The 21240-nt window shown below is 49.8% G+C and overlaps 2 protein-coding genes across 2 annotated transcripts in view; one reads left to right on the top strand and one right to left on the bottom strand.

Moving 5' to 3' along the window:
• Positions 1–21240, bottom strand: part of CRTC1 (CREB regulated transcription coactivator 1) — a 134741-nt gene that overhangs the window by 24483 nt on the left and 89018 nt on the right. The gene's annotated exons all lie outside the window — the stretch shown is intronic.
• Positions 432–20850, top strand: COMP (cartilage oligomeric matrix protein). Its single transcript, XM_073324070.1, has 19 exons — positions 432–667; positions 3710–3795; positions 6540–6591; positions 8429–8601; positions 9728–9865; positions 9969–10046; positions 10192–10350; positions 10865–10969; positions 11235–11342; positions 11893–12052; positions 14237–14355; positions 14814–14866; positions 15256–15449; positions 17172–17350; positions 17869–17917; positions 18408–18604; positions 18856–19028; positions 19270–19409; positions 20188–20850. Exons 1-19 carry the CDS (start codon positions 589–591, stop codon positions 20244–20246), a joined length of 2301 nt encoding a protein of 766 aa, XP_073180171.1. The 5' UTR covers positions 432–588; the 3' UTR covers positions 20247–20850.

Here is a 21240-nt window from a genome sequence, read left to right on the forward strand (position 1 = left end):
CTGCGCCCCCTGGAAAGCCGCTGAATGGGAGACGTATGTGATGGTTTTGTCCTCTAATGGCTGGAAGAGGATGCAATAATAACAGCAGCAGCTGAGCCCAAGTGGTAGAACTGTCTTTAGGAAGTCCAAAGGACTTTGGATAAAGCTCTAGGTAAGCCCACGTTCACTGTAAGCTGATGTGTTCTTGTGAGCGACGCTAGAAAGAAAATGCCATTCAAGCCAGGGCTATAAATTCCACCCTCCCCAGCCCACCCCATCCAAAAAAAGCCATTGGTCCAAAAGGGAATCCATTTAATTCTGGAATGTTCCGACCTTTTTGTGGTGCAAGATGGTTTTAAAAAAACACTGTGAGCTGCTCTCCTGATGACTTTTTCATATTGTTTACTTTTGTAACCCTTCTCTGTGGACCAGGAGCCAGAAATGACGTCCACCCCTAGTCCAGCATCAGAGACTAAGAACTTCAGAGGAAGGAATGCAACTTCATAAATAGCAAACCACAGACACTAATGGGGAGCAGAGGCAAACCTGCACATTAACAGATTCCTTGCAAGAGAAGCCCACACATCCTCACCTCTCTGGGATTCAAGAATGATTTCGACTCTAGCCTTCATTTTTCTCCTAAGCCTCTGTTGTCCTTTTGCATCAAGTCAGACGACAACTGTAGGAGGTAAGTGGGTTTTAATTACCTCTATGTGCATGGACCTTCTCTGCAAACACAGCATGCAGCAGAGCAGTGAGAAAGCAGATGACTCGTCAACCATGGCTGGTGATACCTGAATTCCATTTTTCTCAATTGTAGCTTCGTATAAAACCTTGCGCCAATCGTTTTAAACGTTCCAGTCCTAGGCTGTATTTTTTCCCCTCTGTTTAACGATGTTTTAACAAATTAAATCTCTTCCCCTTTGGCAGCTGGAACTGACCAAATTTTTGTTATTTTGCAAATAGAATAACGTGCCCATGGCAAGTCATCTTTGTTTTGCAAATGACCTGTTTGATGCAGGATGTTCTGTGGCAGCTACCTGGGATTTCTGTATGCTTTGCATACACGCAACACCGGGAAACCCTATTGTCTAGGCTAGGAATTCAGCCCCTTGTGGAATGCATGGCAATGCTTCGTTTCTTGAGCAGTATGTTTGGGATTGTTGCTCAACTCATGAGGAATCTGTGATTCCCATGTCAAGCAAAGAGAGAACTAAAAGAGCAAGTTCTAAAGGGCAAAATGTGTTTGTAAAGAGTGCGAGGGAGCTCAGGAACATGGACTCCAAAATAAAGGGTATGTCTGCAAGCGCTCAGAGTCCCTGGGGGATCCCATTTGGGCACCTGGTTCTTTGTGGTGTGTGTCTTTAGTTCTTTTAATATGCAATCTTTTACATTCATTTTAAAACAGTATCATGCTACTAGGGTCAGACAAACCTGTTCAGATAAAATGGAACCTTCAGCCAGAACTCTCACGAAATATTTTTGTGAAGTCAGAAAACATCTGACCACCCTCCACTCCCTACCCTCAATAAACTGAGAAAAGCAGGTTTCATTTGGTATTTGACTTAGACACTCTTGTGGTGTTTGTCGGTTCGTTTCCTAGACATAATTGTGCTGGAGAGGTTACAAATATTCACCTGAACTTTGAGATACTTATCAGAGCCAACCCTCCAGCCATTCAAGTTTATTCATCACAGAACATACAATGTGCTGTATGGGGTCAACTACATGGGCCTCCAAGTCTGATATCCCGCCAGTGGTGTTGGCAGATACTTCAGGCTTCAGAGGAGGATGACAGTCCCTTCTCCCATAATGCACCTGACCAATTATTCAGTGTTGTGTGTGGATAGGAAGTATCCTTACTGCTCCCTGTGCGAGGAACTGTGGGATCAGGTTGGTTAGAAATGCCTTAGGGAGAGAAGAGAAAAGAAAGAGGGGTGGTCTCCCTTTTGGGGTCAGGAGGACAGCAGCACAGCTGATCCATCTGTTGTGGCTTTTACAGAGATATTAAGTGCGCTGTTCCCCACTGGAGAATAGATGAGCTTTGCTGCATGCCTCAAAGACTACCCACATTTAGGTTCTAGCATCCAGAACCAGAGCGTTTTTTAAGCATCATTGATTTCAATGGACGTTAGAAGCTTAAATACCTTTTGCAGAGCTAGACCTAGAGACCAAGTTGTGAGGAACTGAAAGCCTGAGCCAAGGACCCCTCCCTGAAAACCCAGGGGCTAGTGACAGGACATTTTATTTGCTTAAGTGACCCTGGAGCTTACAGCTGCTATGGGACTGTATGAGGATAGAGGCAGCCTCTATGGCAGACAAGGCCCAAACCACTCAAGACTTCAAAGGTTAAAACAAATGCCTTGAATTTCGTTGCAAAACTGACTGGGAGCCAATGCAGGTTGTCATGTTCTGTATTAGCTGCAATTTCCAAATGGTCTTCAGGCGAAATCCCGCGTAGCGTGTGCAAGGGATGTCACCTCACAGAGACAAATGCATGGACAATTGTGCTGTGATAGAAATCATGCGACACCCCCCCGCCGCCAATCAGTATCCAGGATTATAAACTAGACAGACTCTCTTGCTCAGCATGACAGGGGATTCGAATGAGCTAGCCTCTGGGGGTTAGTTCATTCAGCTGGAATGTTCCATTGTTACGAGCAGGACCACCAAATATTTCAAAGAGGAGCTAAATCAGAATTCAGAGAATGGTCCATCGTAGTTGGTTTTGACAGTGGTGACCTAGGAATTGTTTTGCACCCCTCTGTTCAAACTCCCCTGAGCTGCAGTTCCTGCAGGTGCGTGCTCTCTCTCTGCAGGCGGGCAGCCGTCCCTTGCACATCCCCAAAACCACAGCAGGGCAATTCTATGCCAGGGGGATCTGCTGCTGTCCACTCGTGGGCAGGCGAAACTGCCCGGTAAAGCTCCCTTAAAGCAGTGGATGAAGAGCCTCCTGGATCTTAGGACCAGGGTGGCCGTGCCCCCCCGTGCAGCAGCTCTTCTTTCTATGCATGGGCGCAGCCTTAGGGCCAGCTGATGTTCGGGGCTGCGTCTCATAGAATCCTCCACAGCCTTGGGCTGTGAACTTCCTTCTGCCCGGTCAGCAGCGTACCCGTCCTGTGTGCAACCAGCATCAAACCTGCCACACGAACTGTTAGCCCCACAGCCAGCGCATAAGCTGGCCTGGCAGTTTAGCAGTGGGGCTAAGTGTCATTTTGGGTGAGTGATGAATCTTGGCAGGTTACCCAGATGTCACCCTCACCCTCCCTGGAGCAACTGAGTGGGGGGAGAGAGACGGGGAGGTCTGTCACCCATCTTGCATTTCCTGCTCATGTCACAACGTGCCCAGTAAATGCATTATAGAAGTCGATGGTTAACCCTTGAGGAAAAGGGGTCTGGTTAGTGACTTTGGGGTGAAATGAAGACAGGTTCCTCCTAGGTTTTAATGTTGATCATGTCACAAGGTACTCCCTCTTGATAAAGGATTTGTGATAAAGTTCCTGCACTCTCGTCTCTGACTCAGCGCTGTTGAAGTCCAATGTAATCTTCCTTCTGTAGCGTTCAACTCCTTATTACTCTCAACAGCAGCCTCCTAGCCACAGACTGGGGAGGGGATCCTCGCTAGTAGGTTGTATTTGGAGAGGCGTAACAATTAAAAATCAGTAAACACAATACATAGGTGAGCAGACTATTTGGCATGTTCCATTCTTGATGCTCCTGTTTTCAATAGGAGATGATGTCGGGCGCCAGATGCTCACAGAGATGAGAGAAACTAACCTGGCACTGAAGGAAGTCAGAGATTTGCTGAAACAGCAGGTACGTGAGAAAGTGGTCCAGTTGTCTCTCTCACTGCCAGAGGGACCAGGGAGGCAGCTGCCTCACATGCTGACCTGTCGAACAGGGAGATCACAATGGTATTCTCATCCCATGGAAGGGTAGGATCCCCAGGTGACCCTCACACCTAGCTCTGAGCATCCCTGAATTCTGGGATAATTTGGATTCAAATTTCCATGCAAACTCTGCTGCTTAGGCCCTCATCTACCGAAAACTAACACAAATGACTAATTATTTTTGGAAATGAATAGACAGACAGACTGGACATATATTACTGGAGTAACGTGTGGCAGGGCCAGTAGAAAGTCATTTTTTCCTTGGTTTTGTGGGCTTATGAAGTCAACAGCAGAGGCCAGGCTGGAAGAGAGAGGAGCCCATTCAGACACCAGCAGGTCCAGGAAACAGAAGTCACATGGGATGGGAACAAGCCTGGTATTCACTGTCTCGATTTCCTCCTGTTGCTTTAATCCTCGCAGGGGTGACTTTAGATCTTGCTCTGTTTTACCAAGGAGGGGGCAGTTTGTCTGGTCAGCTCCTTTTCTAACTCAGCAGAAAGGTTCCATTCTCCCTCTCTCAACTCTGTTCATGGAGGGCAGCAGCCTCTGCCTGCCAGATAATTGGAATGGCAGCCAGGCCCCTGTGCCAGTGCAAACTGGCCGGCCTCTAATCTGCAAAACCATCTGTTGTACTGAGTTACTCTCACATTTCAGGCTGTTGCATAAATATCCAGTGTTTGCTAGGAATCAGGTCAGACATGGCTCCTGGTAGCCTGGGGTGGTGCTTTCCAACATTCCCTTCAAGCTGAGCCTTGCTTCTCCACACAGGGTTTGTTATTTATTCTCCCCCCGCCTTTGCCATGGATTCATTCTCAAACAGTGTCTGGACTCTGAAAAAGACTCTCTCCAATGAAGGACTCACGCACATCACTAGAGAGCTACGGTGGAAGCTTACACAGATGTGCTGTTCATTTCTTTAAGTTTCTCTAGTACCTTATTTTCCACAATTCAGCATTTCACATCTCAGTACTGAGGGCAATAACAGGTTAGCCACGCAGCCCAAATCCGCAGCACCAAGCAAACCTCGATGAATTAGAAGTGGTGCTGGAGAGCAGCACTCTGATCCTGACCCAAACTCCCTCACTGGCTGGAATGCTTTGGCGTGGGGATTTGGGTTTGGTGCTACATCTGTCTTAGATTAAATTATTCTAAACACATGATATAAAGATTACTGTAGCCCCAGGATAATGCTGGATGGAGGAAGAGTCTGGTGTAAAATGACTCTGCCCTTGTACATAGGAGCTGTGGGTGAGGTATGAACAGGTGCTTCTGTGTGGGCACAATCCTGATCTATGGTGATGAGAACACAAGGTCTGTGGGGCACTGGAGAGAGGCCAGGGGAGGTCGCTTTTCAGTCTGACTTCTCCCCTTCCCGCAGTTAGGCAGGGCTGCTCCCTACAATGTTATGGAACCATAGAAATGGGAGCTGGAAAAGACCTATGAAGTCATCTAGACAATTCCCCAGTCACTGCACATTGTACACTAGGCTCCTAGGCAGTCAGGGTCTGCCACTCCTATTTTTAAAGGTGTCTATGCTGGCTGCAAAGTCTTGCTGAAAAACACCTTAGCTAATGCATTTTCCTAGTTGCAATGGGGCCCCAGATAAAAGGTATGTCTTGACTAGAACCTAACTGGTGTCCCCAGATCCAGACTAAAGCCTTGGGCTGCTCCTGTCCTTGCTATCCGCTTTATCTGGGTTATAAGCAGGCTCTCTGGCTTGGTTGTAGCTTTAGGAGAGCTGGGGTCATGGAGAGAGCTGAAACGCTTGGTTCTGCATGTGCCGTGAAACTGACCTACATCGTTGCCTGTGCCAGGCCAACACCCTTTACTCACTGAAGGGACAGCCTGTCTCCACCCCCGCGGCTGCAGATTATCAATTGGCTGAAGCAGGACTCAAGGAGGGATTTTTTTCATGACACAGTTGATCTTCCCCCACCCCCTCTTTGGATTAAAGAAACTGGCTAGGTGGTGGCTTCTGCCAGCTGCTTGGCTTTCCTCCTCCCACACTGTTGAAAACCCAGCAGGTTGCTCAGTGAGTTGGGGCTCCCTGGAGTAAGTGCCTTTTGGAGGGGAGGGGAAGGACTGAGCCTACGTCTCAGAGCTGCTGTGTACAATCTGTGGCACCTGCAATGCGGGGCAGGCTGTCTGATCTCCCTGTATTTCCCACCTGTCTAAAACCCAGAGGCCCTTGTCTAGTGGCCCATGTGTGACACTAACTCATTCCTTACTGGCCCTGGCTTTCCCTTTCACTCTGCGGGCAGCCCCTCTGGCTCAAGGGGGAGGTACAGCTGTAGGGAATGGCCTGGGGCAGCTCAGTGCTAGGAGGGAGAGGCCCAGCAACTTACATGAGTATTAAAGCCCCTGGAGAAATTAAATAGGTCTCTCCCCTGGCATTTGGATTCTCTGCCCCGGCCCATGATAAGCTCATCTCGGCAGCAAGGGGGGGCCTGCCTCCTCTCGGCTTGGGGTGTGTGAGCAGTGCAGAGGGCAGGGAGATAAAGCGGTCTCAGTCTGCACAAGGCCCACAACTCAGGGTTTGGTGCAAGACTAAGCCCCTTGTAAACAAAGGCATGCGATTCCTTTCTGGCACTGAAAATCCTCAGTGCAAGTGAACTGAAGGGGAGTGGAAGCTGCCTTCTGGCTAACTGGTGGCTCTTGTTTCCTTTCTAGATTAAGGAGATCACGTTCCTGAAAAACACAGTCATGGAGTGTGATGCCTGTGGTGAGTTGCTCTGTTAAATGCCCCAAGCCCAATTGCTCACTGCTGCCTCCTACCTTTGTCTAAACAAGCAACAGACCACCCCTAGCACAGCTCCATCAAGGGGTCGGTTTGTTCACATTCACTAGAAGTGCCATCGGATAATCCTCAGACTTGGCATTGCCCCTCTTCCAAGCACTCCGTAACCGTTAATTAAGCTTCATGACCCACTCCTGGGAGGCAGCTGAGGATAATTATCCCTATTTCATAGCTGGGGAAAGTGAAGCAACTTGACCCCAGGAAGTCAGTGTTGGAGCTGGGGTTAGAACTTGGGTACTTCTGGATCCCAGCCCTGTGCTCAGGTCTTTGTCCTAGGGTGTCACCTCCTTAGCAATCGCAGGCGGAACAATTAGCAGGGACTGGGAGCCACGCACCTACATAAGCCTCTTTCCTTCTGAGCCACAGGCCTTGCCTAGCCATGCACAGGCCCTAGGTAAAACACTTTGTGGACAATTGTAGTTTAGAGTGGCTCAGACATGTTCCTAGTCAACATAAGCTGAACCGCTGCTCTTAGCCTAAACTCAGTGTGTCCACACAGCCTTTTGCATCTGTTTGGAAACCATGCCTCAAGTTAAACCTGTGCAATGCTGCATGGAGGTGAGCCCAGAGTCCTATTGATCTCCTGCTGCCTCAGGAATAGCCGATTAGTCCATACAACCCCCACCTCTTTGTATCCTAAACTGTTGATAAACTCTGTTCCATAACAGCCCTCCACTGGGCCACGCTGCACCGTTCAGGGCAATCATTTAGTTTTTCAGGTGCACACAGCCTCCTGTCGCCTAATAACCCCACCTCAGGCATGTTCTAATCGCCTAGGAATGCACCGCGACGGGTCTGCTAGTTAGAGTTGGCCACTCTTGAGCTGTGAATGAAATGGAACGTTACTCTGTGCCATTCCTTCCAAGCCACTTCTTCCCCGTCCGAGCAAGGAAACAATCACAACATTTTGCACATCAGTTACTGTCTGCTCCTCACTAAGTGACTTTCTGGACTGAGATTTACTTCCAGTGTATTTGGGTTTAGGAGCGCACAGTTCAGGGAGATGCTCCGTTATTTGCCAGCACATCTAAAGAACAGAGCAGTAACTGGTTCCACATTTCTGCAGGAAAAGAGATTAGCCACAGCCTCTGGGACCCACCATACAGAATCACATTCATCCACAGCAGTTGCTTTAATAAGTTGCTCATAAAACTGTCTTGAACTTTCTTCCTCTCACTTGATCTGTCTTCCCTGCTTATTACTCTGGTTTACAAAGAGGTTGGGGAAAGACAGTTTCTTGGCATTCCTGGCTATCCTTCGAGCTGTCAGGGCCTTGAAAGAGAGCCCTTTATAGCACCCGTGCAGCTCTAAGCCGCACCTTCAGGGCAGACTGGGTAACAGTCCTCCCATGGGAAAACCTTGGAGTTTCTGAAATTGACGCTCATCTTAGAGTCCCACCAGCCCTCCCTTCTGGGGCCAGTTCTAGACCCTCTGCTATCTGGGGAGTCTGGGTAATGGGTGTGATGGTTAGGCAAGCAGGATTGAGAAGGATGGGAATGTCATTAATGTACCAGATGGGGAATCAAGATTCCAGGCTGTATTTCTCACAGAGTCAGAGGCCTCAGATAAGTAACTTCTCTGTGCCTCAATTTCCCCAGCTGCAAAATAGGAACACGACTGTTTTCCCTCCCAGGGTAGTGAGAGATCATTCACTATCTGTGACCCTCTAGGAGACCTTCCCCTAGAAGGCATGCTGTAAGTGTAACGTATGATAGGTGCTGGCTGTAGTAGCTCTATTCCTAACATGTCTTCTATTCTCCAGGCATGAACACCGGGGCAACTGGCCCAAGGATCACCATAACACAATTTCCCAGATGTTTGTCAAACCCTTGTTTCCCTGGAGTTACCTGCACAGAGACTGGCTCTGGCTTCCGCTGTGGACCCTGCCCCCTGGGCTTCACAGGCAACGGGACCCACTGCACAGACATTAATGAGGTCAGAGATCTTCTGTAATGAGTCACTGGACATTACAAAAACCTGTGGCTAACTCCTCTCTAGAGCAGAGTAGGACTTTCTCACATTAGCCTTGTGGTCATTAATAGAGGTCACACAGTTAAACTTCCCTGCCCAATGCAACAAACCAATACCCTCCGTACTTTAACTGGAGTGGAATGCATGTCTCATGTATTAAAACTCCCTTCTTCTTGCTCCATCCAAGAAGTCTTTAAAGGCCTGGTGTCTCTTTCTAAAAGTGATTCAATGGCTCAAACAGGAGGCATGGGCCCAACGCAAAAACGATCAGGTGAGGCTTGCTGGCCTGTGATGTGTACGTCAGACTAGATGATCATAATGGATCCTCTTCTGGCCCTCTGCACTTAACAGAGGACAAACTGTACTGTAGACAGGGCTGGATTCTGTGGACACCACACACAGTGAAACCTGCACACAGTAAACCAGTCTCAGGCTTTCCAATCCGTCTCTGCAGTTTAAGCTCAGTTTCTACAAGGCAAATGATTTTTTCCCCCTGATTCTTTAGGGGGTCACTTACTAAAGACAGGTTTTCCTTCCTTTGTACAGCTGGAATTTCATTCAGTTGCTGAGGTTTGTTGGATGGCAACAGGTTTCTTTGTTTAATGATACTGGGGAGATAATGCACAAGGCTTAAATTAAAACGGTGGGAAAAGATTAAGCAATTTATAATCTTTGGGGCTGGAGGTCCTGTTGAATGCTAATGTCTCCTTCTGAGACGGGCAATTACATCACCGTGCTGTGAATAAACCCTGACCCCTCAAAACCAGCGTGACAAATTATACGGTACTTTGGACTCAGAGACGCTGCCAAGAAGAAGTCATGAAGTGTAAGTTAGTGCCCTGCCTGGGAAACAGATGGCACCTTGGAAATTAACAGGAAGGAATCTTGTCAGTTGATTTGCTTTCCTTGTCTGCGCCCCAGACAGCTTGGGAGAGCAGAGTAGAGGGGGAGCTGCACTTTCCCCTGGCACAGAAATCCAAATATCCCCATTCACTTGTGCCTGCATCGTGGGGCCAGGGTCAGACTGTAGGAATGGCTGGTTTATAATCGCAACTAGCAACTCAGCAGGAACTCTCCTTCTTGCCTACAGTGCAGCATGAATCCCTGCTTCCCAAGAGTCAACTGCGTTAACACTGCCCCTGGCTTCCATTGTGACCCCTGTCCCACGGGCTATACTGGGCCAGCACCCGAAGGGGTTGGGCTAGCATTCGCCAGAGCTAACAAACAGGTACATCCGTCCCCCTCATCCCATCCCCAAAAGCCACTTTAAGTGAGGTGGCTGCCTTCTACTGAAGTGTGACTCACCCTCCCGCTTCCTCCTTCCCGGACAGGTTTGTACAGACATCAACGAGTGTGAGACAGACAGCGCCAGGGCTTGTGTCCCAAACTCCATCTGCATCAACACACGGGTAACTAGCACCAGCTGGCCTGGGCCTGTGCCCTAGATCCCTTGCAGCGTCTCCTTTCCATTGGGACGGAGCAGTCGCACCGGCCGAATGGGGGTTCAAGCAGTTTTCCCAGCACCCACGTTACTTCTTGTTGCTTCTCTGGCAGGGATCCTACAAGTGCGGGTCTTGTAAGCCTGGCTTTGTTGGGGACCAGATTGTTGGGTGCCGGAGTCAGACAGAGAGACGCTGTCCCAACGGGCAACTCAGTCCGTGCCATGAGAAAGCTCGCTGCATTGTTGAACGTGATGGGACCATCTCATGTGTGGTGAGAACCAAACCACCCTTTGCTTAGAGAGCAGGGCCTTCAGGGGGTGCCTGTTTTCCCTTCACATCCATTCTGATTTTCTAAGTGTTCACGGGTTCCTGCGTCTATCACTGACCCCCTACCGGCTGGCACGTGCCACCAGTTCAAGTCTGCATTTGTTCCTTCTCCCAGCTGAGCTGAGAGAGTAACTTCTCCGTTAGCACTCCACATAGCAGCCTGTTGCTTTTGGAGAAGATGCTGCCTACGTGCAGTGAGCTGATGCTTCCAGGTCTCTGTGTGTCCACAGCCCCTGAGTGTTACACTGGCACCGAAGGGGGGTGAGCCCTGTTCAGACTGGGAGCTAAGGTCCAGTGAACACACTGGTGCCAGGGCGAGCCCAGGGCTGAGGCATCCAATCCCCCAGGATTTCTGAGACCGAGTGCAGCCCGTGGGATGCAGCCCTGCAGCCTGGATGCGTGTGCTCAGTAGAGCAGGTCTCACTGCGCCCTCACTCCCCACATCTGCTGTCTCGCAGTGTATTGTCGGGTGGGCCGGGAACGGCTACGTCTGCGGGAGGGACACAGACATCGATGGATTCCCGGATGAGAAGCTGCGCTGCACAGACCAAAAATGCCGCAAGGTAAGAGACTGAGCAGAGCAAGAGGCCAGCACCAGAGAGCTCATAATGCAGCCCAGCTCCGCATTCCCACCCCATGGAACCACTGTCCCTTAAGCCCCGCAGGCTTGTCGCTTGCAGCAGCCCCTGGGACTGGCTCAGGAGTGACGGACTCCCAGGGCAGGCTCGCCCAGGCTTTCGCGGTTAGAAAAGGCGGGGGGGCGCGGAAGGGGGGGGGTTCCACAATACGCCAACAGCTCAAGGTACTTCACTGCGGCTCTTCTGTCAGGATAACTGCGTGACCGTCCCCAACTCTGGCCAAGAGGACGCGGACAGGGATGGCATCGGCGACGCGTGTGATGACGACGCTGATGGAGATGGGATATTAAATGCCGAGGTTTGGACTCTCTAATGCTTAGCCCCAAGCCATGCCAGCACATACCCACCGGCCCCAGGGAAATGACAGCTCCCAGCAGGAGCTGCAGCCTCCACCCTGGGACACAGGGTGCAGCTCTGCTAGGCAAAGCTTAGGCAGCCCTATGGTACCTGAAGCAAAGGGGGCTTTCTGGGGTGAGGGCTTCAGATGTGCCCGAAGGAGCCACTGTTCTGTCCAGTGCTGACAGGAGGCTTTGCTCCTCTCGTGAAACGATCAAGGCAGGAAGGGGTGGGTGTGGAGGAAGAGGGAGAGAGGCTGCGACTGGTTGAAATCATGCTTCTCTGAGGAAGTGGCAGGGATGGGTGTGTCCCAGCTTTTCAGCATTAGTCCTGGGCAAAGGCTGGTACCGGCTGAACATACACCGCTCCTGGGCTTTGAGACACTGCCTGGAATCACTGGTGCCAAGGCTGGGGTCAGATCGTTCAGAGTAGGTCTGCCCTGTGACCCCTTTCTGTACCTTCCCCATTGCTGGGCGCAGCTTCATCGCGGCTCCCTTCCCTTCACCTCACAGGACAACTGCGTCCTTGTGCGCAATGCAGACCAGCGCAACACAGACAAGGACAGCTTCGGCGACGCCTGTGACAACTGCCGGCACGTGAAGAACAACGACCAGCAGGACAGCGACAGCGACGGGAAGGGAGACGCGTGTGACGATGACATAGATGGAGACAGTAAGAGCTGGGGGGTGGGGACACAGACCCCCAAGAGCTGACAATGATATTAGTACCACACCCAAATGAGAGCAGCGGTGCCTCGAGCTGGCCCCAGCGCCTTGCCCACAGCCTGAGTCACGTTGGGCAGAAACCAGATACTGGAGACAGGTGGCCTAAAGCTCTGCAGGAAAAGCACTGATTTCTGATTGGCTAAAGCACTTATAACCACTGTGTCCTTGGGCAGCGATGCGCTCCCACCAAGAGCCTTCACAGTTCATGAGAGGCCACAACACACGCGATCTTCACACTGGCCCTAGAACCCGACTCCCCAAATCAGAGCTGCTGCAGCTTCCATGCAGAAATGAAGCCGCTGGGCAAACTGAGCGGCCCGCAGCCCAGGCCGCTCCGTGGATGAAGGCCTGCTGAGTGCTCCACTACCAGGCTGATGAGGGAACACTGAGGGAGTTAAAGCAGCCAGTGTCAGGGCCGGGTCCTGGAAGAGGTTTGCTTGTCTATACGACATCACCAGATACCGTGCATTTACCCCCAGCCCAGCTTCCTAGAGCCAGAAACCACAACTGCCTCAGGCCTGGGAGAGACGAAATTCCTTTACAGACTATTCTGCAGAGTCGCTACAACTAAGGAATCTCACTGGCGCGATTCACTGGTGGAGGAGCTCATGGCATTGTGATAAGAAGTGACGTCAGAGAGGTTGCTGATTATATTGTCTGTCCTGTCTCAGACCTCTGGAAGATGCTGTCGGAGTTTTCCAAGTCTAACAGCCAATGCATAGTAAATAAGCCAAGGCTAATACATAAAATCTGCTTTAGAGCAGTTTGGGAAAACACTGACAACTTTGGTCTAAACCCTCTGCAGCTGGTTACTCCTGGACAGATAAGATGCTGACTTTTTGCAGCTCTGTCACTCTCTGTGAGGAATGCAGGTTTGAGAACAGTTCCTCTCTCAGGCCTGCATGGTACAGAGGTGTCCAGGAATGATAACATGGGTGAGATACTGAATGAATGTACACGGGATTCTCTCCCTGTCAGGGGTTTGCCAACTTCTCCATCACCATGAACTGTCTTGTGGAAACTTTCCCTCCCATTCACGATTCTATAACATCCCTGTGGCAATTACAGATTTTTATGCAGTGTGATGACAGGCCACTCAGCCAGCTGATCCTCTAGACCTGCAGCCCAGTGTGGCTCCTGTTCTGTTGTTGAAGAGGAAGTGAAGCTGGCTGCCTCCATTCCAGGTGCTTTTAATGGCCTACAGGCTCTTCTTTGTAATGGGAAGCCTGGACACTCATAGAAGCAGCTGTTAACAAGGAGAGCTAACACCCTGTGTCCAGCACCCTAAGCCACAGTCTGGGAACTACCAGTCCCTGGGGATTTTCTAATAGTTCTTATACATAGTTTTCCCTCCCACTAAACACCCTTCCTTCCTCACCCCTCAAATACCAGCTGGATATCTGGAGGACACAGGAAAGGTTTAGCTCTCACCTAGGTCACAGAGGGGATATGGGCACTAAGGAGAATCCCGTGTCATGGATGGGCTGCTGTAACTTCTGGATTAGTGTTCACTGCTTGGAAAATGAGTTTCCCACCCGTAGAGCTGCATAGGGGCAAAATCTAGCGTAGACAAAGCCCAGTTTGGTGAATGCAGCAACCAGCTGTGGGCACTGCTTTGGCCTTTGATAGACATAGCTGCCCTCTGTAGGCAACTTGTGGTATTGATGGCCAAAACTCAAGTCTAGTACATTTCACACCTCTAGTGCAAAAAGCTCAACCAGTCAAGGTTCTCCTTTGGCCTCTGGCTCCCATCAGGCTGTGTTTACCCTACCAAAATCTTGTTATCTTTTTGCCTCTGTAGTTAGTAAGGTTATACCGTGCGGACCAAACTAATTTATGTTTACAGGCATGTGCTTCTGAACCATTAAAGGGCTCAAAATCACGTGGCCTCTGGTCTTCTGATTTCAGTCGCTGGGGATGAGTCAGCCCCAGAGAAGAGCCTTTGAGGCACTGAAACGCCAGTGAACATAAATACATGAAATACACACACAGGGTGCATGAAGAACAAGAAATGGCTACATGAACAAGTGGGGGCAGTTCCAGCTTCCTGCCCTCTCTAACATAGCCAAGCTTGCTGCATATGCTCACGTGGCAATGCTGGTTTAAAGGGCCCTGTGTTTGTGGCTTACAGAGATCAAAAATGTGGTGGACAACTGTAAAAAAACCCCCAACCCTGATCAGAAAGACAGCGATGGGGACGGAGTGGGGGACGTGTGTGACAGCTGCCCCACCATCAGTAACCCAGACCAGGCAAGTAAACGCCACTCCGGCTTGAGCTCTCTCCACCTCCTTCTCTTCTTTCCACTGGGCGTGGCAGCATGGATGCCACCCCCACTGCCCAGCCCTGGGCTGCCTTGCTGGTAACTTGACAAGATTGAGAGCTGCTATTTGCAAGTGACAATCTCTACAGAAGTGCAGCCTGTAGAGACCACAGCTCCCAGCATGCAATGGGCCTGAGTGAGCAGCAGCTTTGTATCCTAGGATACTACTCTCCATGACTGCTGGGGGGAGACATGTTCCCGTTCACATGGAGCACCACAGGAGAAACTGCTTCCTCCGTGGGGCTCTCTTCACCTCATCAGCTCGAAGTATCAGTTGAGAGGGGCAGGTTCTTATAGGCCCAAGCAGTCTCAGTTCTTCCTTGGGATCTAAATCTTCAGTCCAGCTAGGCCAAGTTTAAGCTGATTGTTAATGTTTTGTTTTACCAGAAAGATGCTGACCATGACCTTGTGGGGGACCTGTGTGACACCAACCAGGACCGGTGAGAACCAGCTGCACCTAGGCTTGTTTATGCCACACAGAATCCAGGAGGCAGGAGTGTTTGGGGAACAAGTAACAGCTGGCCCTGAGGCAACTATTGGTCTATTGAAGACATGTCCAGCTTGAGTGAATTTAAAAATCATGGCTAAAGTCACAGGTTAGATTTTTTTGGCTGGTGAAACCACCAGCTGCCACTTTCCTGCTGTCAGGCAGGATCCAAACTCACCTGATAGGTGGGTGCGTTTGTGTTATTGTAAAACACACACACGTGTTGCAGGCGTCTTGCTGTTGCGTTTGGGGCAAAGTTCATGTGCCCCTGTTGCGCCCTTCAGTATCCACTGGTCTTGCCCGATGTTCCAATATCACCTTGTCTGACGTTCTCTCTGCCAGAGACGGGGACGGCCACCAGGACTCCCAGGATAACTGCCCCTCAGTGCCCAATAGCTCCCAGCTGGACACGGACCACGACGGGATTGGAGATGAATGTGATGACGACGATGACAATGATGGGATTCCGGATCTAAGACCTCCTGGCCCTGACAACTGCCGGCTAGTCCCCAACCCTGGCCAAGACGACTCAGACAGTAAGGGGAACACGTGTCACACTAGCCCTGCCCCTTCTTGCTTTCAGTCACATGGGAGCCAGTTTAAAGAACATTTAGGAGACCTGACTTCCTTTTCTTGGGTGTAGTGACTGACCCAGGTATCACCCAGGTGCCCAGTACCCATCAGTGGGGTCCATGGATGGGAGCCAGCATGCTCCTGACTGTCCAAGAAGCACTCACAGTTTAGAACATTTCAAAGGGGTTAAAAGGTGTGAATTCCTTCCCCATCCCCCACACCATTATCAGCACTGTGACTGGGAGGGCGAACCAGCCCCAGGTGAGGGTTCCTACAAAACCGTCTCAAGAGAATGCCAGCTGTACATGGAGACTCGGCCCCAGCAGGGCACCTACCTGGGATGGTGGTTGTATTCATTCAGATGGACTACATGGGCCAAAGGCGTTACCAGAATCTAGTCACTCAACCAGGCTAAACAGGTCTGGGGTTTGCTAGAGAAACATCCGGCTGCTTAGCACCGTGGTACAAACGCTATTACAAATCCTGTTAATCTTTAATAAAAGACACAAAGAGAAGTGGGACAGGTTAAAGTATTTGAAATGTAAAGTATAAATCAGGTTTTTGTGTTAACAACAGCCCTTGTTCTCTTTCCCTGGCGAGAGTTTTTCGAAGGACCACCCTCCTTGTCTCTCAGTTTCTTAGATCGTACTAAAAGATGGTAATAATGTCCTTTTAGTGAAAAACAGGAAGTTAGTTGAGTTGGGCTGGAGCTGCTGTTAAAGTCTGATCCTGTTTCCTAAAAGACAAAAAAAGATGAAGGCACCCAAAGGAGAGAAAAGAGCAGCAAAGAAAAAACACAACTTCTGGCTCTGGCATTGACTTTCACTTGCAGCCTCAGTGCTGGAAAAACACAGGCCCAGCCCATGGTCTGATCAACTGCTCTGAGACCTGGCAAACTTGTACCAGCATTGGGCTGTTTAGGGAAGGGCTTTTAGTTGACCTCTGGTCGCAGGCTTATAGCAGTGTTGGCCAGCTAAGCTAGACTCTTACCAGACAGAATAAAGGAGAAGAAATAAAGGTAGGGAAGGAGACAGTGTCACCTCCCAGCTGGTGTTCAGGAGTCTGCCAGAACGAGGGGTGGTGGTGATGTCATCTGGTTCCCTCTCTGGTCTAGTCAGGTCAGGACGTGGCTCAGGATTAGGATGAAGGTGGTCCAGGGTCCCCAGAGACAGTGGGGGCGGCAGCCACAAGTGAAGCTTGTCCCTTCCTCTTCTTTCAGTCCGTGTAGCAGTAGCCTCCTGTTCATCTGTATTCCCCCTGCCCAAGTTTTAAGGGCCCCCACCAGGGAACGATGGCTGGAACAGCTGAGCCCCGCAGGATTTTGTCCACCAATAAGGACCAATTTCTGACCCATCAATTTTGATTCATTGTTTTTTTTTTTTCAATCTCACACTGTTCTTGTTTACCAGGAATGATTTTAAGACTGCGCTCGAGTTGTATCAGGAGGTCTTTTTGTAGGGACTAATTCAGTCTGTCTCGCTCTTGTGCCTTCTCCCCTCAACATTTGTTGTTCTGGGTTACTGTGACATTTAATGACCTTTCACTGGGTAAATCTATAGGCCTAGTTATCACAGCATAGATACAACCACCCTAAAACCGATAGTGCCGAGAGCCAAGTGGGTGGGAGGAGATGGTGCTACCAGAGAAGGGGAGGCTTAGTGTACTTCACCCTCCCCCCTCCGCAGGTGATGGTGTGGGGGATCTCTGTGAAGATGACTTTGACAAGGACCAGGTGATTGACAGAATCGACGTGTGCCCAGAGAATGCAGAGGTGACTCTGACAGACTTCAGGGCTTTCCAGACAGTCGTGTTGGACCCTGAGGGCGACGCACAGATTGACCCTAACTGGATTGTCCTCAATCAGGTAGGAGATGGCTTCGGACCTAGTGCGAGGGGCACTAGGAATTAGTGAGCGATGATGCAGCCACATGGCTTAGCAGAATCCACTGACTTAGCGCCGCAAACCCCAACGTTCTTCCATTGGCTGGTTGTGGGAGTGGGAGGAGAATGACCTGCAAAGCTGAGCCTGGGCCCCGTCCTTTGCCCAGTTGTGCTGTCACTAGGGAGAGCCAGAAGAACCAGAGAGATGGCTCAGGTTACAGAGACATGGCTGGACGGGTGGTACCAGCCTGCCCGAGGTTCTCTGCAGTGAATAGCCAAATCTCTCCCTTACCTCCCACCCCAAAGGGTTGGGAGGTAAAAGCACGTTTTAAATCGGCACCAGATTTTCACAGATGACTGGAATGAACTCTTGTTGAGTGGGATTTTGCTATCTCCTCCTTGGAGAGGGAAGCACATTTGCACCTCTTTGCCCCAAGTCCAAGTGACAATGATAAAGTTTTCAACTCCAGATGGTAATGAGTTAACACTTACATTTCACAGGGCATGGAAATTGTCCAGACCATGAACAGCGATCCTGGCCTGGCAGTGGGTAAGACAATCGGCTCTCTGGCCTAGCAGGGCGTTATTAATAGGTGTAATTCCTCTTTCCAGCACAATTTTCAAAGAGCATTTTGGAGATTGTTTTAGTGAGTCAGCCAAATTCCCTCCTTTGGAGGAAAGAAATTCTTGTCTTGAACATTCTGGCTCTGTAATAAGCTATCTGGGTGCAATAAAATAAGGGATTTTTCTTAGCAACACCCAGAACAGGAGAAGTTTCTGTCCAACTTCCATGTTATCCAATCTAGACACTTGGGCAGGAGGCTCGGTTCAACAAGACATGGGTCTGGTTTTGATCGGCTATTAGGACCTAATGCTAGGAGAGTAGAGGGAGAGACCATGTTTATATGGGTCTCTGGATTAAGCCCATGAAGGGAAGGCCTGGATCCCAACAGGATGGTTGAGGTTCTAGGGGGGACTGGGCTGTTTTGTTTCTTGTCTCATGGGCGGTGATTATTTCTCCCCCTTTCCTACCGGTTGAGGTTACACTGCATTCAACGGGGTGGATTTTGAGGGCACTTTCCACGTGAACACTGCCACAGATGACGATTACGCAGGCTTTATCTTCGGCTACCAGGACAGCTCCAGTTTCTACGTGGTGATGTGGAAGCAGATGGAGCAGACGTACTGGCAGGCAAACCCCTTCCGCGCAGTAGCAGAGCCTGGAATTCAGCTGAAGGTAAGACCAGAAGAGAAACACCAAGGGGGCTTCAGAGAGCCCTGCTCCTGTCCTCCCGTAGTCTTACCATGGGCATGTGACGGGGGCAGCAGCATAAGACCAAGCACCTTATGTGGGGGAAAGGGAGGACTTCCTAGCTTTGCTATCACTCTGGCCAGAGCTGCTCTTTATGAACAGAAGGTATGTACATGTGATAAACAGTAGCACTAGCTTCCTCGAGTGTTCTTACTACATGACCACTCCTCCCTCAGGCAGTGAAATCTAAAACAGGGCCAGGAGAATATCTCCGTAATTCCCTTTGGCACACTGGAGACACTACAGACCAGGTCAAACTGCTATGGAAAGACCCCAGGAATTCCGGCTGGAAGGATAAGACCTCGTATCGTTGGTTCCTACAGCACCGGCCTCAAGTTGGATACATCAGGTAAGGAGTGGGGCTTGCTCTGTTCCTTGTGCAAGGAGAGGGGGTCAACCTAAAAACTGCACTAAGCACCATTTAAGAAAGGGGGAACCCACTGCTAAACTCAACTCCTGTTTAAAGTCAAATACCGTGCCCCTCTCCTTACTCAGCGTGTCTAGGAGATGAAGGGGAATACTCCCTCCTCTGGAAAGGGAAACCCCTTTCAATAGGGCTAGGCCTCTTAAGATACATCATCCCCTTCCAGAGCTCGCTTCTATGAAGGCCCTGAAATGGTAGCTGACAGCGGAGTCATCCTTGATACAGCCATGCGAGGGGGTCGTCTGGGGGTCTTCTGCTTCTCCCAGGAGAACATTATCTGGTCCAATCTGCGTTACCGCTGCAATGGTGAGTTGTTCCCTGTGCTGACACTTTGGGGACTAGCCTCTTGCTCCCGTAAGCAGGAGCGTTGCTGCCAGCTGTCACAGGAACACAATACAGTCGTGCTGCCTGCTCAGAGATTAAGCACCACAACTTGCATTTTTCCCTAAAAGGTACCTAAGTACAGCAGCCCGTGGGGCGGGAAGATGGAATTTACCTGCCTGACATTCCCCCATGCAATGTATGGCCCCACTCCTTGTTCCCCCCAAGGGACAGCTGCACGTCACTGATGGACAGAGATTCATCTCTCGTGATTTGTGTAACTGAGCTGGTGCAGCATTTATGGGATCCCATGTGAATGAAATGGGTTGATTAGAGAGGGGTTGTCTTGTCCGTTACTAAAATGCATCCAGCTCTTGAGTGAAATCAGTCAGCAATTCTTCTCTAGCAGCACTGTTCAAGAGAGGAAGTCAAGAGTTCAATGCCCATTAAACTGCAGGGACCTTAGGGAGTTGGAATGCAGTCACTGCTTCTGAGACTGGCAATACCCGACACTTGGTCAAGATATGAATTTGGGTTTTCAGACAAAAGACTATTACTACTAAACGTTGATCCCTTTGAATCATGCTTGGCTTTTCTTGAGGTTCCTGGCTCCTCTTTCCTGTCTCATCACTTAGGTCTCGTTGGATTCCTGTTTGCACACAACAGGGTTGTGGGTGTGTTTATTTCATGTTACTGGTTTACTCTGCTTCTCATTTGCAATCTTGATGCTAATCTACACCAACTTCAATTTCATCCCCTCCAGATACCATTCCTGAAGATTATGAAACATTCCGAACTCAGCTGGACCAGCCCACGGCTTAAATGTTTGTCCATCAAAATTTGCTTTAAAAAAGTACTCAGCTATCCACTACTGCAGCTCTGATATACTGTATAAAGAACTATGTAATGTACCACTGCACTCTGTACAGCAGCAGGTGTCACTGACTATCTGGCATCTTTTCTACAACAGCAAATCTCTTTAACTGCTATGAAAGTCTATTGGAATTGCAGAGATTTTAGGTGCTGAAAGGAGATTCATAAATGAAGTGTGAATAGAAGCCAAAAATGAGGACTGCGTGGTTAACACGAGTCTTCCACACAGCCTGGAGACAGATGTGCTGAGACGCTCCCTGCTGTGGCTGGACCTGTTTAAGTATCTGTCCTCTGCTTAGTGGCTCTGAAGCCTTAAAAGATTTTTACATCGCCTCCTGTTAGATCGAGTCCCATTACAGGTGCAGGCCAGGAAATGTCCGTTTGAAAAGCACACATACATTAGAGATGGGCAGGATGTTTGAGTTACTCGTAGAACACGAAAGGCACTTTAAGAGGGCACCTTAGTTCTGGAATAATTTGGATAATAAACACCACTCTAATAGACAAGTACTTTTTCATGATCATTGACATGTTTAAATCTCCTTTACGGACTGGCTGCAGCAGGTGGGAGAAGCAGTCGGATTTACTTTGTTATGTAGCATCTAGGGACTCCCCAAGAATGTGCTGTGCACTCTAGAGTAAGACATACCCTACCCCAAATCTCAATTCACAGGACAGATTTTTCTTCTGGGTTTAGGTAGGAGGGAAGAAGCTAAATGGATCCTACAGGTGAGAAGAGGGTGAGAGGAGCCCAAGGGTGTCGAAACTGAAGTAAAGAGACTGCAGGAAGTTCTCACTGTCCAGAGGTCCCTGCTTTGGCTGCTCCTACAGGCTGGAGTCTCTGGCTGGTTCCCTGCTGCAGCTGGCCACATGGTGATGGTGCCCTGGCCCAGTCCTGGGTTTGTAAAAATAACTCAAGCTGTTCCTGTCTCTTCTCCAGCCG

This window comes from Lepidochelys kempii, chromosome 25 (genome assembly GCF_965140285.1).
Source record: "Lepidochelys kempii isolate rLepKem1 chromosome 25, rLepKem1.hap1, whole genome shotgun sequence".
Classification (NCBI taxonomy): domain Eukaryota; kingdom Metazoa; phylum Chordata; order Testudines; family Cheloniidae; genus Lepidochelys; species Lepidochelys kempii.

Excerpts from the sequence above, each read along its gene's own strand:
- COMP (XM_073324070.1), top strand. The coding sequence starts at position 589 with ATGATTTCGACTCTAGCCTTCATTTTTCTCCTAAGCCTCTGTTGTCCT. Across the intron at positions 10,047-10,191 it reads CCATCTGCATCAACACACGG|GGATCCTACAAGTGCGGGTC; the intron begins GTAACTAGCACC and ends CTTCTCTGGCAG. Across the intron at positions 11,343-11,892 it reads ATGGGATATTAAATGCCGAG|GACAACTGCGTCCTTGTGCG; the intron begins GTTTGGACTCTC and ends TTCACCTCACAG.